General features: G+C 34.0%; 2 protein-coding genes and 1 long non-coding RNA gene across 3 annotated transcripts; all 3 read right to left on the bottom strand.

Moving 5' to 3' along the window:
* Positions 1 to 4,220: 4,220 nt before the first annotated feature.
* Positions 4,221 to 4,775, bottom strand: LOC133835509 (uncharacterized). The gene is made up of 3 exons (XR_009893591.1): positions 4,761 to 4,775; positions 4,526 to 4,704; positions 4,221 to 4,464 (listed from the first exon to the last, which is right to left on the bottom strand). It is a non-coding gene; the product is annotated as an uncharacterized LOC133835509 (long non-coding RNA).
* LOC133835503 (putative mitogen-activated protein kinase kinase kinase 7-like) lies at positions 4,772 to 14,207 on the bottom strand. Its single transcript, XM_062265469.1, has 3 exons — positions 13,940 to 14,207; positions 4,971 to 5,147; positions 4,772 to 4,900 (listed from the first exon to the last, which is right to left on the bottom strand). The coding sequence occupies exons 1-3, from the start codon at positions 13,976 to 13,978 to the stop codon at positions 4,799 to 4,801; spliced, it is 318 nt and encodes a 105-aa protein (XP_062121453.1). The 5' UTR covers positions 13,979 to 14,207; the 3' UTR covers positions 4,772 to 4,798.
* Positions 14,208 to 15,800: 1,593 nt separating this feature from the next.
* LOC133838447 (another transcription unit protein-like) lies at positions 15,801 to 17,108 on the bottom strand. The gene is made up of 2 exons (XM_062269562.1): positions 16,831 to 17,108; positions 15,801 to 16,770 (listed from the first exon to the last, which is right to left on the bottom strand). The coding sequence occupies exons 1-2, from the start codon at positions 16,875 to 16,877 to the stop codon at positions 15,879 to 15,881; spliced, it is 939 nt and encodes a 312-aa protein (XP_062125546.1). The 5' UTR covers positions 16,878 to 17,108; the 3' UTR covers positions 15,801 to 15,878.
* Positions 17,109 to 17,159: the final 51 nt, after the last annotated feature.

Below are 17,159 nucleotides of genomic sequence, written 5' to 3'. Positions count from 1 at the left end.
GAGGGAGCCGGCAGCCACTGGAGTACACAGGAGGAGCGGATGCTTCACTCCTGGTTGATTCGGAAACTTGTGTAATTTGCCCCTTTACATGGGCGAGACACCGCTCATACACTGCATAGCAGTGGTCATATTTGGCCTCCATGGCCTGTATGCCTTCGTTGTCGCCGTCTCGATGCAGTGCATCAGCGCACTTGGCATAAGCGGTCTCTACACTGTCCCAGAGGGCTTGCAGGCGGTCACGACGGATCTCGTACGTGTGTACATTGTCGTCTTCGGCTGCAGGCCCTCTGACCCGACTCTCAAAGTGCACCAGTCTGTCAGAGACGGCGATGAAGTTGCTGAGAGCCATCGCACGGGTGTTGCTAAGTTTAGCCTGGACGGATCGTGTAGTTGCAGAAGAAGCAGACGGCGATGGACGATCAACTTTGACTCGGAGTTGAGCGGCAGGAGTGGCGGATTTGGATCCCGAAGGAGCGGGCGAAGCGGACGACAGGCGACGAACTGTGGTCGGAAGCTTTAATGAAAGTTTAGAGTCCTTTTCACTCTTTTGGCTTTTGGACATACTACGCTTCGGCAGCCGAGAGCAAGCACAAAAAATGGAAAGGAACTTCGGCTATCACAGGATAGTGAACAAAGCCGACACAACTATATACGGAGTGTATATTGAATATATACGGAGTGTATATGGAATATATACGGAGTGTATATGGAATATATACAGAGTGTATATGTAATATATACGGAGTGTATATGGAATGTATACGGAGTGTATATGGAATATATACGGAGTGTATATGTGTGTAAGTGTCGTATATGGAAGTGTTCGTGTATGTATGTGTGTCGTATGTGGATGTATATGTGTCGTGTATATATGTGTATATATATATGTATATATATATATATATATATATATATGGAGTGTAGTGGATCTACGCGCGTTTGTTCTTAATAGAGTGCAACTTCCTTGTTATTTAGAGTAAAATAACACGAAGAGGTTGCATACACTGGAGTGTGTCAAAAGCAGACAAACGCGACACGACAGAAATGTAACAAAGTACATACAACAGCGGCCAAATAGGAAAATATAAGCGAACTCTTTTAAACTGTGTAGATACTTACACATACATATACATATAAGGATATATATATATATATACTGTGCAAAAGTATACACAAAGTAGAAAAAGATTGCGGAAAGAAAGCCGGTAGAACGCTTATGTACTTATATATATGCTGTGTCACATATATATAATGTACAAGGAAAAAGAATATGGCGCGAACACGACACTTGCACAAAATGTATGGAGAATGTATGAAAGTGTATTACTTATCTTGAAAAAACCAATGCTATTGCTGGGGTCGAGCGAATCCAATCATATCTCCGGCTCGAAGGACCAAAATGTGTAGGGGGGCGTCTTCAGAATAATAATAACACTTTAACTTTTCGAATTGTTGAAATTTGTAATTTTACAATTATTTTATTGCACTTGGAAAATGTACACTTGTTGTGCCGGTCAGAATAGTAGAACATATGTTATCAGGAAAAAGCACTAAAAGTGGGCAGGGTGACCAACATGAGGATAAACTAGATCAGTGGACTGCGCGTGTGACAAGGTCACACGCACAGTATACTAACTTTGTCGCTATCGATATCAATCGATCGCGACCACACTGTCAGCTGTTTTGAGTGGTCACTCCTGCCATCATCTGGCATCAACACAATGAAAGTTCAAATTTTCGAATTATTCTATTTTCAATTCCAGTATTGGTGGGTTCTCCATCACAGCAAACTCCAATCAAGTTACTAAGCGTTAATTTTTTTCCATAAAGAACTCCCATAATTGATTTGCTTAGTATTGGAATCCTCAGCATTAACTTTTATGTGCCCCAACAGCTTGCCTTGCGGTTCCTTAAGAATCACAATGTGAGACTCCTTTTGTACTCTCGGATGGTATTTTCCATTAACTTCATTCCGTGTCAGAGCTTCATTTTTCCTGCCATCAAAAGAAAAAGCTAGTAAAGCTGAATCATTTTGCTGCATACGTCGAACGGTCTCCCTGCATTTCTTTTTCTCGTCCAACTTTGATTTATCCATAATAATTGTCTGCCCATTTTCATCAGTAAATCCAATGTCTTTAGATAAGGCTGTAGCCAAACAGGAGGCAACTCTGTCGGAAATGCCGAATCTATCACACATCATTGCGAAATTAAATGCATCGTATCTCTTAGCGTAAGGTCCCCGTTTGTTGAAACTCAGATCTTTTGCTGCTGGCATTGCAAACTCAAATTCACTTTCGATGTTCATATGCGCAGATTCGGGTCTATAAGAAGGATCAGAGCTTTCTGGCAATTGGCTTGACTGTTGATCGACTATATTTAGCACGACTTCGGGAATGGTATTCCTTCTGCTGGTGTGTTGGTCAATCATGAACATTTTCAAGTGGTCAGGAATTAATCCACAGGAGCATGGCATTGTTTTCTTACAATTGCATTTAGCGACATAAAACAAATCATTTAAGCTTTTCTCAAATTCAGTAATTGAATTAGTTCTAGTAATGCTTTTAACTTCACGCTGATATTTTTTATAAATTTATTAAGCTTTCTAATGATGCTTTTATATTTATTAATTTAATATTCGTCTTTCTCCAAATTTCAATTATTTTGTCTGCAATCATCGGAGTAAGGCTTGCATAAGAGAATTGTCTTTTGTTTGCTGTTTATTGCGATCACTCACGTAAAAATAATATTTAAGTACATCCCGAAAAGTTGGCAAATTTAGCTCGGAAAATTCACTAGGTACACCAATGATATTTGTGATCTGCTTTGAATTGAAACTTGATGCAGACATCATAATAATACTGTCAATTTCCGAATTGTCAATAGACATCGCTGATGATTCCATAATTTTATATTATTAGCACACGTTTCTTTGTTAACAGTCAAATACTAAGTAAACCAAATATATTACACAAATTTAGAACAATCTTGAACTTTATTTACTGCTAGTCTATGGTATTCAATGGCGTAGATAGCTATTTTCGAAAGAGGGATAACTTACCAATAGGGACTGATGCTCTTGACTGCCCCACACCTACGGCACTGCCGTTGGCTGACAAGTTTTACCGCAAAATTAAATATCATGTAAATAAACTGTTATAAGAGGAACGCAAAAGCTTCACGAAAGCTTAAATATTATTATATTTCTAAAGCTTATCTTTAGAAAGCTTTTTAATGTAATAATATATTTCTTTGCAAGCAAATAAACTTTATAATAAAAAATAAAATTAAATTCCGCCTTTTATCATGCCACGCCCACTTTTATTTAGTTGCTTAAAATGCCTTTGAATATATATTTCAATTTTCAGACCGATACCTTACTTCGTTAAAAGTTACGTACGCATTGCTCCTATTTTCTTATATGAGGCTCAGTACATGGCTAGTTGGTTTTTTTTGTTGAATTAAAAAAAAAATTATAAGTTAAATAAATTTAAAAAAAAAATTATAAAATTTGTTGTAAAAAAATGAATCAGAATTGACTCCAACATAATTGGAAAATGCGTATTTTTTTTAAATACATTAAAATGTCTTAAATACCTCGAAATACCTTATGTACCTCATAGTGCAATCTTTAAGCTTCACGGCGCGGACTAGGAATTCATTTTAGACACATGGTTTCATGGTGAAATTTTCTTAGAATTCTTCGTAGATTCCGATTATGGGGGACGATTTTCACGATTTTTTGGACAGGAACAAATTGACCCGCCCTAATATATATACTTTATTGGGTCGGAGATGCCTCCTTCTACCTGTTACATACATTTCCTGCCGGCACAAAGTTATAATACCCTTCTACCCTATGTATGGGTAGCGGGTATAAAAAGAGATACAGTAAATACGTGTTGTATTCTTACTTGAAAAATAATTACCTGGTAATCTAGAGCCAAATAGGGATCTTGCACATCACGAAATTTTTTCACTTGATAAACATCACTTATTTTTAATACACTATATTTATCGAATAATAATAAATTACGCATATGTAGAGATTGATGGACTATTTTTTTGCTATGCAAGTACTTCAAAGCCTAAAAATTTAGTACAGTTAGTTTTTTCAAAGCGCAGCCATAAAAATATCATTAAACATACCTTGGCACATTGCAACATCCAACGCAGCTTCTGATAGTATGAAATCTTGATATCCTCATCATGTATACAATCATCATGTATACAATCATAAAGTGATCCACAATTTGCAAACTCAGAAAGTACGCATAAAATATTGTCGTGATATTTGAAGGCACCATATAATGTAATAATATTTGGATGGTTCAACCTTTTCAAATTACGAATTTCGTTGAAGAAAGATTTTTCGTCTTCTTCAAAATAGTCTTTAATTTGTTGTACAAAAATTTTTTTGTTTTGCCAATTTGCTGTGAAAAAATCACAATATCTGCCTCTCTTCATCTATTAATAAAAATTAGCGATATTAGAAGTTAATCTGTCGGAATTAGCTATTTCTTCTTACCACTTTCCCAAATTGGATCTCGTTAAAAAATATGTATATGTCATAATTCGGGAGAAAATCACACAGCTCTTTCATCGTTGGCCGCTTTTCTGGATCAGGATCCCAGCATTTTTCTATTATTGGTTTAATGCAATCGGAATCCTCGTAAATCATCATTTCATTTAAATTCGGACGATTATCTGAGAATTTTAATAAAATAATATTAATGGAATATTTTTATATAAATTGCTTTTACCTTCAATTATTTTTTGGATTGCCAATAGAGGCATTTCATTAAATTCGTAAAATGGCATCTTCCTTGACAACTTCCCAAAATATGATTCCAAAGCTAAACACATCACACTTTTCATTGTATTTTTCATTTACATTAAAGTTCTATAGAAGTAAAAGAAAAAACAAACATGATATGTTTCCTAAAAACAAATTTATACATACATATACATACATAAACTTCTGGTGCCATGTAACAAACAGTCCCGACATCCTGGGTATTTTTTGTCACAAGTTCTTTAACTGTACCAAAATCACATATTTTCAACGTGTGATATCCATTGAAAAGTAACAAGTTTTGCGTCTTAAGATCCCGGTGAGCTATGTTTTTTTTATGCAAGTACTCTATACCCTACAAAGAATGTGAGTTAAGGAAAATATAAAGAACATTTAAAATAATACCTTGGCACATTGTAGCATCCAATCAATCCTCTCGCTGAACGAAGCTTCCCTCTTCGTGTGGTGCAAGAATTCGTAGAGTGATCCAGGCAATTTCTGTTGTCGCTTGTTTTAGAGACTCCGTACAATCTTATAATATTCGGATGTATACATTTTTGTAAATTTTCGATTTCTCGAAAGACTGCGTTTTTATCTTTGTTCTTCTCATTTCTGCAATCATAAGTTGTAATTTTCACAGCAATATCTGTTTTTTGACCATGAATTCGCCAGATTCCTTTGTGTACCTCTCCAAAGCCACCTCCCCCGATCTTTAAAATACATGTATTCAAGTTCAGATTATTTGTTCTAAATCTTTTGATGCTTACCCATTCTAACAATTTTATATCTTTAAATTTCACGTTAATTTCTGTGTTGTCCATAATTGAAAAAATCAAAATGACTAAAGCGTAAAATTGTAGTTGCTTTAAAAAAATTAGTCATAGATTACACCGCAGATAAGAAATTGATATGGCTATTTGCATATAGCCCGATTATACCCTATTTAGACAAAGTGCATTTACTTGAACGCTGCAATTTTATGATGTAAGTTTTTACACAAAATGGCAAATAACATAGTTGTATGAAATACATAAATTTATATACATATATATATATATATATATATATATATATATATATATATATATATATATATATATATTAATGTATATATATATATATATATATATATATAACATTAGATAATACTTTTCGAATTCGATTTCTTACATTTTCTCTAATAATAATATATATATCTAATATATATATATATATATATATATATCTATAAATCTGATTTAATTAAATCAGACAGTGTAAAAATTGAAAAATGCATCGCAAAAGAGCTATCAAATTTTGATTGCGGAATAAAATTTCGACTGTTGATACGTTGATGATGTTGCGAAAGACTTTTAGTGATTCTACTGTCGCAGAAAAATAATTATAAGTGGTAGAAATATTTCAAAGAGGGCCGGGAACGTGAAACTATAAAGTACCTTCTTCGTCAACTATTGCTTTAACTAGTTTTAGGATTTCCGGAATATACCTAAATAATATACCAAATGGTATATTTTGTATATTTATATGGTACTACTTTCAAGATACTCTATAAAGTGCAAAATATACCAGATTGTCACCCAAAGCAACTACAACCTAGTAAGTAGGTGTTTTTGCCCATACAAAAGTATTTCTTTGATAACTTCGACAATTTTTATCTGATCGCAACCAGGAATCACAAAGAATATAGTTATTATTGTATATACCAAAATTCTAGCTTTAAAAATACGCTTGTTATTCGATTTTTGTCGTGGCCAAAATTTGAAACAAACTTGATCTGCGTGCAAACATAACAAATGCTTTCGAAAAAAAATTATAGCTCTATCTCTTATTGTCTCTAAGATCTAGGTGTTCATACGAAAAGACAGACAGACTGACTTAGCTAGATCGTCTCGGCTGTTGAAAAAGTAAAAAAAAAATTGCAATTTAAATTCAAGCGCTGTTCCCAGATGAGCAAAATTTTGAACGTGCGGAAAGGCAATATATTTAGCAAGTTTCACAAATTTTAGAGTGACCACTTTTTATTATTTATATGACCCTAAAGTTGGCATGGAAATGGTAAAATTAAAAATGTATGGCCACACCACACAAACATTTGCCTATTATATATGTAAATGTAATTATAAAAAAAAAAAACAGATGAAATTACATGTATTGCAACTTGGCTGCAAAATTTTTTTTATTTTAAATTTCATATATGTATAGTCTCTCTTCACGAGAAAATGTCTCGGACGCTTTGTTTTTAAATTTGTTTTTTATTATCCATCTTAATGATTCTCTTCTTTGCTGATATGAGTGCGGAATAATAGATTGTCTATTTTTTCACATGTTGAGCTGCTGTAGTATGTGCATATATTGGGAGAACACTGTACCGAATAAAAACATTTAAACAGCAACACTTTGTTGCTTTACATAGTATGCGCACATCTCGAGGGAACACTGTTCCAAAATATGAACAGTTAATCAGCGACGCTTTCGTTACAGTTAACTGCAATACTTTGTCGCTTTACATTCCGACTCGAGTGCATGCATATGTATATGCACATATGACTCTCTCTCTCTTGCCAATATGCTTTGTCGCATATTCTTAGAATACATAATATAAAATGTAACACATATGTACATAACTATGCAGAAGCTTCGCTGCCGGCATCGACGGCTTCACCGCGTGCTTTACTAATTATGTACTTAGGCTAGATCATGCTTTGATTTTTCCAATAAATCATTATTAAAGTGAAAACCAAAAGGCACAGACGTGTCCGTGTCTTAATTAAATAATATTCTGGACACGTGCCTATTTAAACAAGTTGGTACAGTCATCCCACATGGTGACCAAGACGGTCATCACCACACTGCTGATGGAAAAACTTGATTTCGCGCATTTGGGTGCAGGGCTTAACCCAGGAATAATATTACTACAATCCGATCACACTCCAATTATTGTTTTGATCAGATCAGAAACGTAAAAACTAAAAAGACCGATGGAAATAGAAAATGATCTATTGATTCGCTTTTTTTGCGTCAATCAAAATATGCCATTGCTTTGTTTACGTTAAAATCACATCATTTTACATTTTTAGTACTTGTGAAAAATTAAAGAATTCCATTTTCGATTTTACATAGAATTCGTTTGGGACGTTACGAACTTGTTACTTATTTCCTTAAGAATAGATTAGATTAAATACTATATTCTATGTCAAGTAACCATATACTACAATTTTGGTGTATTAAATTCGGTAAATCAATTTTACCTTTTTTAAAAAAAACTTAATCACCAAATCATTTTTGTATTTTATTTTAACAACGACAAATTTCTATTCCGATTGAAAACTAATATAAAAATGAAATCTAAACATTTATAGTTAGTTTCGTTGATAGCTTTGTAGGCTCAAGATATCGCTCTTTTATGACTCTGCGACTAGTACGACCATCAATGGATTTAAAAGATCCGGTCCAGTTAGCATGAAATCGTTTATGGACGCCCCTTCAGACTTAACCCTGCGTCCCAAACAAGTTTTGTTTTGGATGATTTGTTGTGATTGGTCGCAATAGAAATCGGCAGATACTATGCGTGATAATACTGTGTTTATTCAGCTCTCAACTGGATCTCATAGCCTTTTGTACCAAGTTATGAATTTAATGTTTAATTTTTTCGTAAATTTCTGGTTCCATCATCACCTTCCTTCTCAGACAATGTATCCTGTTTGCTCACTAAATCAAATGTCGCTTCATCAATGAGAGTGACTGAAGATCCTTGATCCAGGAAAGCATATGGGTAATTCCAAAACGGAATTTGTCCCGTGCGAGACTCTTTACATTAAAAATAACATAAACTGAAACAATTTTGAAAATAAGAAAAGTTTATTTTTATAGCTCTAGATAAGTACTTTAATCAGAGTTAAAAATGGTTTTGGAATTTTTTTACTGTTTTGTTTTCTGTTGTGATAATTGCAAAATTAACCAATTCGTACGCAAAATCAAAAATGAACGAAATTATATATTTTATCGGAAAACAGATCAAGTTCCTAAAATCAATCTTAGCTCTAAATATAGTGCTTATCTAGAGCTTTAAGAATAACATTCACTTATTTTTAAAATTGTTTCAGTTTATGTTATTTTCACTGCAGTGCACTGTAAAAGTCTCGCACGGGACAAAATTTCGCCATGGAATTACCCATATAACACTATTATTTTTCCGTAGAAGGTTTGCTGGTGTAATGCAAAATTATTGGTCAGAATTGTTGTCGGATTGCTTGAGTGATTTTATCATTTGGTTTTGACGCATCTTTTTCATGAAGCAGCGGATATTATATTTCTGTGCAGCCGTCCAAACCACACGGTTTTTGAGAAAGCATACCTTGCGATGATTTTTGAAACATCGGTAGCACGCCATTTTGACTTAACAGGCGACTCTAACCTTTACAGCGGTACGTTATGAATCGCCACACTGAACGAAAGAGTGTTCCGTTGTTCCGATATGTGCGGACTGACTTTAATACACAACAGTTAAAGTCGCTTCTGATACTCGTCACTGAATTCCTTAATAGTTGGTGATGAGCTAGTTCGAATGCGCATGGCCCAATTGTGCTTATGGTGACTTGGCAATTTGTCGATCAACTCTCTTGCCAACATTACGTTGTTGAGGTGAGCATCCAATTGGTTCGCCTCCATTGCGCACGGCCTCTGACATCATATCCGGTAAGAAAAGCTTGCGTTTTACAAGTTCAGAGTTTTGAATTTCGGATATTGTTGGAGGGGCAGAAATGTTCGAGTCAAATCGCTTGAAGATGACATTTCAGACGGGCTCATGCGAATAAGTAATTGGTATTTTTGCTTAATATATCACTCCTCGGCTGCTCTCTTTTCCTGCAAACACTGCAACCATTAATTGTTGGTCCAAAAATGTGCTGGGGTTGCTTTGTTGTCCAATAACCTCGCATCCTTCAGCGTGGCTGCTGCAATATTAAAGAGGCTCGTTTACTCGGACTAATTCTTCTGGTGATAGTATCGGTGAACGCATTGTTAGACTTCGAGCAGCGCTCAAAACGCAGCTAGCGCAATTCCAACTATGATGCTTTACGATTACATCTACGCTAGCACAAGTAAAGTGACACCATCGCCTACATTTATCGTACTGGGCCCTATCAGCTGATTCCGGTCATAAGCGCCATACGCCTTTTCACATTTTTCGCACAGCGTCATAATTGCCAAATAGTATTCCCTGGCAATTTTGTGAATGGATTCATGATGTTAGGTGTCGTTTAAAAAAAGGCGCCTAAATGTCATCTGTCTGCTATTGCGAATGATTCTTGTAACGAATTGGCGCACCAGCAATAAAGTGAACAATAATTCATTTATTAAATCAATTGCGTTTTTATTGTATACACACAATTTCACCACTGTCGCTCTTATTGAGCTCCACTGAGTTCAGCGCACCGCCGACGAAGCGGCTGCTTTCTAAGTGGGTGTGTGACACACACTGTGTGTCTAACGGTTCTTTTGTATGTAGACGAAGTTCTTTCACAATATTGCTGCAAGAAGACTACCCGATTTTTTTAGAGAGCTTAACTCTTCTTTTATTTGTATAGTATAATAATGTCATAAATTGCCTTTACTTAAATCATATTTATAAGAGCGGGAGCGAGAGCTTTAAAAATTTCTTGCTCTTAAATTGCCTTTTACTTTCACAGAGTTGGTTAACATAAGATGAGGAAATACTTCTGCTACATTACAGCCGCTAACGATGTTATTCTGCATTTAACATTTAAAACTTTAATTAAATATTTTTAAATTATGAAATAATTTTGGCGGCAACAAAATGCAAGTCTTCAATACCCTAGAAAGAAATTAGAAAAATGAATTTAAAATATGTGCGTAAAAAGACCATTTTACATACCTTTGCTCACTGGACTAAGCAATTAAACTTCGCATTGTGTGTAATTTTAATATTCTTGTTATGCAAATATTTGTAGAGTGATCCACAATAATATTTAGAGACACTATATAATCTGACAAAAGTTTCGTGTATCAATATTTTAACATTAAGCATTTCTCTTAAGACATAAAGAAAGCATTACAAATCTTTTTGGACTACCAATATTTTCTTACAAACTGTAGCGGTTAAGTAAAGGATACATAGAGAAAAATTCACAAATCAGAATCCTCAAAAATCATCGCATTATGTATATCCAGACGATTCCCTAGAGCGATTTTCTTATCATCTTAGGAATAATTAATTAATAGTTTATTAATAATTATTCTTACCATCAATAATTTTAGTTTGTATAGCCAATATATGGATATTTCTAGAGAGCATCTCCAAAAATGGCTTATACTACCTTGACCTAACTTTCCAAACGCTATATATTAATATGTATGTATGATAAGTAAAATGTAAATGAATATACACTTTAAACACATCTCAACTTATGCAGCAACTTGAACGACTGATATAGCGCTCAGTTACATCATTTAAATTACAAGACACTTCACTCATCGTTGGACGATCTGTTTGGAGAATGGGCCCAGCAACATCTCATTATTGGTACTATATCATTATAATCTTTACGGGTAAGTTTATCAATAATCGGTCGAGCACCTATAATGGTTAGAGATTTAAAATATGTTTTACACTTTTATGAGAAATATTTTTACATTTATTTATACATTTACTGACAACACCCACATCACAGTCGGAAAATGGCTTTTTTCGATTGATTACTTCTCAAAAAATGATGCTGAAGCTAAAAACATCCGTCTTTTCTGTAAAATCTTTTTCTCCCATCTTTTAAAATAATAAATCATAGTTAAGAATCATAAAAACATTTTCAGTATAGAAACGTACGCAAACTTCGGGTGCCAAATAGCGACACATGAAATCAGTTCTATTTCCTTCAACTTCATTCACTTTTCCGATATCAGTTATTTTTAATTTACGACAATTATCGAAAAGTAACAAGCTTCGAGTTGTAAGACCACGATGGATTATGTTTTTTCCATGCAAGTACTCCAAACCCTAAAAAGAATGTGAGATCAAAAAAACCCAACGTGTTTTGAACATACCTTCGCACATTGCTGCATCAAATTTAGCTTTTCTAGGAATGAAATTTGTGTAAGCCAAAGGCAATACAGAAAATGGTAGAGTGTTCTACATTCTGCATGCTCGACAACCATGTAAATATTATCCACAATATTTGAAGAAACACCGTATAATGTGACAATATTCTCATAAGCTAGATCTAACAGCTTGGAAACTTCTCTCAAAATTTCCCATTTCAATTTCATATTGTATTTCAATTTCATATTCATAATAACTTTCATTGTCACCTTTGTCGTTAAGAATTTATTTGGATCATTATGTTCTAAATGTTTCCACAATGCTGTGCAAACCGTACCACAGGTACAGTAAGTCTGTAAATATCAACATCATAAAATATTATTTTGATTGTTAGATCTGTAGTTGCTTACAAGTGTCGTGAATCCCAAGTCAGCATGGTCCACATTAATGCAAAGCCTATAATCGCATCCGAGAAAAGACACAATTCGTTTCATAGTTGGTCTATTTTCTGGATTTAGATTTAAGCACTTTTTTATTGTTTGCATTATACGATCTGAATTGTTTATTACTATGTCATATATATTTGGACGATCACCTGTAAACTTATGAAATCTAAAATAATATTTGATCATAATTTATAAGACTTACCATTATTTAGATTATTTACAATCTGAAATATATTTAGAGGTCCAAATTTTTCGAACGGTCGTTTCCTAATCGTTACTTCTAAAAAAATAATGCCAAAGCTAAATGTATTACACTTTTCTATATATTATATTATATATTTCATTAGTATCCTATATGAATAAAAGAGATATAGGAAATATGTATTGTATTCTTACTTGAAAAATAATTACTCAGTATTCTGGAGCCAAATAGGGATCTGGCACACTACGAAATTTCTTCACTTGATAAATATTACTTATTTTTAATACACGATACTTATCGAATAGTAATAAATTGCGCGTACTTAGAGATCGATGGACTATTTTTTTGCCATGCATGTACTTCATGGCCTAAAAAAAATTAGAGCAATTATTAAGTTAAAAGAACACGTATAAAAATATCATTTAGCATACCTTGGCACATTGCAACATCCAACGCAGCTTCTGATTGATTGAAATGTTGTACTCTGTATGATACAAACAATCATAAAGTGACCCACAATTCGCAAACTCATAAAATATGCATAAACTATTGTCGGGATATTAGGAGGCACCATATAATGTCACAATATATGGATGGTTTAACTTTTTCACATTACGAATTTCTTTGAAGAAAGATTTTTCGTCTTCTTCAATATAGTCTTTAATTCGTTGTACAACAATTTCTTTGTTTTGCCAATTTGCTCTCAAAAAATCACAATATCCTCCAAATTTCATCTATTAATAAAAATTAGCGATACTAGAAGTGAATCTGTCGGAATTAACTATTTCTTCTTACATTTTACGTTAAAAATATGTATATGTCATAAATAGGGAGAAAATCACACAGCTCTTTCATCGTTGGCCGCTTTTCTGGATCATGATCCCAGCATTTTTCTATTATTGGTTTAATGCATTCGGAATCCTCGTAAATCATCATGTCATTTATTTTTGGACGATTATCTGAGAATTTTAATAAAATAAAATTAATGGAATATTTTTATATAAATTGTTTTTACCTTCAATTATTTTTTTTGTGGATTGCCAATGGATGTAAATTATTAAATTCGTAAAATGGCATCTTCCTTGACATAACTTCCCAAAATATGATTCCAAAGCTAAAAACATCACACTTTTCAGTGTATTTTCCATTGAAATTCTATGGAAGTAAAAAAAAATAAACATTAAGTGTTTCCTAAATACAAAGATATATGCATGTACATACACAAACTTCTGGTGCCATATATAACATATAACCGACTACCTCGGTATTTATTGTCACAAGTTCTTTATTTGTACCAAAATCGCATATTTTCAACGTGCGATATCCATTGAAAAGTAACAAGTTTAGCGTCTTAAGATCCCGGTGAACTATGCTTTTATTATGCAAGTACTCTATACCCTACAAAGAATGTAAGTTAAGGAAATTATAAAGAACATTTAACAAACCTTGGCACATTGCAGCATCCAATCAATCCTCTCGTCCATCGAAACTTCCCTTTTCGTGCGGTGCAAGAATTTGTAGAGTGATCCACAATCCGCATACTCTAACAGTAAACAAATGTTATTACTGTATTTGGAGACTCCGTACAATGTGATAATATTCGGATGAGTACATTTTTGTAAATTCTCTATTTCTCGGAGAATATTCTTTTCGAAACGAATCTTCTCTGTTTCTGAATCTTGACTATTGTCATGAATTATTTTCACAGCAATTGTTATAACTTCCAATTCAGTCTGCCGCAATGCTTTATGGACAATACCATAGCTGCCATACCCAATCTATAAGAATTACATAAATGCTGAAGTTGTTGATGTTATCAGAATTAAGATATTTCCTACCGTTTCACGTATTTGTATCTCATTGGAGCTCACACTTGTAACTATTTTGTCCATAACTTGATATCTAAAAAAGACTAAAATCCACAATCTACGACTAGTATTGATACCTGGAATTGCTGAAGGTGATAAGAAATTCTAATCGATACTGATAACGATATGGTGTAGAGCAGAACCAAAATTTTGTTTACACTGAAATCGCCCGACAATTTAGGGTTAGCCATAAGATTGCATTCTGAGCAAGCAATCTTGTCAATAAAAACAATATTAACAAGTAAGAAAGCTACAGCCTAATGTGCTCGACTGCGAAATACCCGCTACCCATTTGCAATAAAATTATATTTTACAAATACAGTAGAAACAGGTTATAGCGACTTTCAAGGGACCCTCGTTATATGCGGAAGACCCACTAACCAAAATGAGAAAAATAAAATTTTGTTTATTCTATGGTTGCCCTAGGATTTTAAAATACAACTAATTAATTTTTTAATCAATTTAATTTGTATGGAGACCCACCAAGTCGTCGAGTTTTCGTCACAAAAACCGGACGGTCGCTATAAGCGGCGTCGTTATAACCGGATTCTATGGTATACCAAAAACTACTAAAACACACGGGAGATTATTTTGGTATATTGGTATAGTACTACATTTAATATATACCATAGAGTACTCAATATACCAGATTGTTAGCCAAAGCAATCTCAGCCTCTGTTGCCACTGATGGAGAATATATATACTTTATGGGGTCGTGAGCTGACTCCTACCTATTTAGTATTCTGCAATCCGATCATACTCAAATTATAAGGAATCACATTATTTGACATTTGCTAGTACTTGTTGACAAAAAGAATGTCATGTGGGTGTTAAAACGTTATGACAACAACAAGCTATGGAGCTTAGAACTTAATACCATGCGAATATTGTGATTATTTCCATTTCGGAATAACTAAATAATTAAATGACTTTTTGTTAAATATTCGATTTTATACATAATTTGCACACTTGCTTGGGTCGCAAACGAACTAAAATTACAATTTGATATATTTTGTATTTAATTTTTCATGAATAACTTCGTATTACCTTAAAAATAGATTAAATTAAATTATATAATCTATGTGAAATATAAATATATACACAATAAAAACTATATAAAAAAATATCCAGTCTATTAAAATATTTTTTGTTTTTTTTTTTCAGAAAAAAATTTAATGATCAAATAATTTTATTTTATTTTAATGACAAATTCCAATTACAATATAAAAATTTTAAAAATACAAGTAAAACAAATCCAATTAATACATTGCAATGCTGCATTTATTTGACTCATGCTTTCGGACTATTTTTTTTCGTTATCGCAGGATATACAGAACAGCATATACGAAGATAACGGTGTTGAAGTCGAGATCATTGAGGATAATAAACTTAAGGTAAAGTAGAATAAAAAAGGCGAATGCGAAAAAATACATCATACTCAAATTCAAAAGTAAATTATATAATTACTCAGATTTATAAATGAATAATACAAATAAACGTCATAAGGTTTCTCAAGTTAATTATTGGATTTATAACTTGAGTAGTGCTGCAAAGGTTGCACACTTGAATAACGTTGACGACCCCATTCGCGACGCTGATTTGCTGACTCCTCTCTAATCTTCCGATCACGTTCTACAATAGGATTGGTCGTAAGATCAGGGAGTATCTTCACGCCACTGGTTGTTGAGGGCTTGTAGATGGCTCGTTGACGCATTCCCTGTACATGACTCATTCCGAAACTCGAATCGAGCTTGGGGCGCAGAGTTAGCTTCTCCTTGATGGGACAATGCAACTTATAGTAGTTGCCCGAACGCAAATAGAATTGGTTCATAGTACCAGAAAGGGGCATACGGACTACATCAAAAGCCTCGGCGCCCACATGAAAAGTTTGCGAGCCATCTGACCATCGAACAATGCGTGCATTCGACTCTTGGTAAACTTCACCAGTTGCATTTTGAATCTCACGCCAACGCACTGTGGTCTTTAGATTAGTAAGAAAAGCCTCTCGTGACTCACAATCTCTAAGGTCCTCTTTGGAAGCTTCATCTTTATAGTCCAGCATCTCGTAGGGCTTCTGATCGAACGGCATAAAGTTGGGCATCCGCATGAGACTTGGCTGACTAGCGGCCATATCAGAATCAATTTCTGGCCATTCGGACTTGAACTCAACGGCTAATCTGTCTAGGTACTTTTCCCTGAAATACTCATCCATTCGAAAGACTGCATTGGTCTCTGCATCTGACATAATATTCTCCAAATCAGCACACTTATTTTCGGTAGCATGTTCGTTGTCTGACGAATCGCTGTCGCTGCTACTGCCGCCACTTTTGCTGCTTTCACCACTGCTGCTTGAACTGAGACTGCGCCGAGGTCTGTTTGCGACAGCTCCCAATGAATAGTCAGTCGAGCTAGTACAAAAAATGTACTTTAATAATTTCATCAATACTTGCATTTATATAAAACCATACCAATTGCCAGCATCAGAAAAGCTTTGAAGTTTCTTCTTTTTGTCCATATTGTCTGCTGTTCTAACTTTTGTACTTTTATTTTATGCACTGAAACTTAACGATATTTTTCTGATGTTTAATATTATCGAAGTGTCAAAATACCTCAGACGTGGCCTACTGTGATACCCCTTTTTGACATTAGCTTGACAACTACAATATATGTATGTATGTATGTATTTGGATTTATTATTGTTAGAATTATTGTTTGTCGAGCAAGTTACAGCATTGGCATTCATATTGTAAGCGAGTTTCAAAATCAATCTTGAATTCATATATCAGTTCATTAATCG

Source organism: Drosophila sulfurigaster, chromosome 2R, assembly GCF_023558435.1.
Source record: "Drosophila sulfurigaster albostrigata strain 15112-1811.04 chromosome 2R, ASM2355843v2, whole genome shotgun sequence".
NCBI classification, from domain to species: Eukaryota; Metazoa; Arthropoda; class Insecta; order Diptera; family Drosophilidae; genus Drosophila; species Drosophila sulfurigaster.
This window is presented reverse-complemented; position numbering and strand designations above follow the sequence as displayed.

What these genes read in the sequence shown, in the direction of transcription:
- LOC133838447 (XM_062269562.1), bottom strand. Translation starts at nt 16,877, where the DNA reads ATGGACAAAAAGAAGAAACTTCAAAGCTTTTCTGATGCTGGCAATTG. An exon ending in TTTTCTGATGCTGGCAATTG is followed by an intron (nt 16,771 to 16,830) that starts GTATGGTTTTAT and finishes TTTTTGTACTAG; the next exon opens with CTCGACTGACTATTCATTGG.
- LOC133835503 (XM_062265469.1), bottom strand. Translation starts at nt 13,978, where the DNA reads ATGGACGAGAGGATTGATTGGATGCTGCAATGTGCCAAG. An exon ending in GGATGCTGCAATGTGCCAAG is followed by an intron (nt 5,148 to 13,939) that starts GTTTGTTAAATG and finishes CATTCTTTGTAG; the next exon opens with GGTATAGAGTACTTGCATAA. An exon ending in ACATGGCACCAGAAGTTTAT is followed by an intron (nt 4,901 to 4,970) that starts GTATGTATATGT and finishes TTACTTCTATAG; the next exon opens with AACTTTAATGTAAATGAAAA.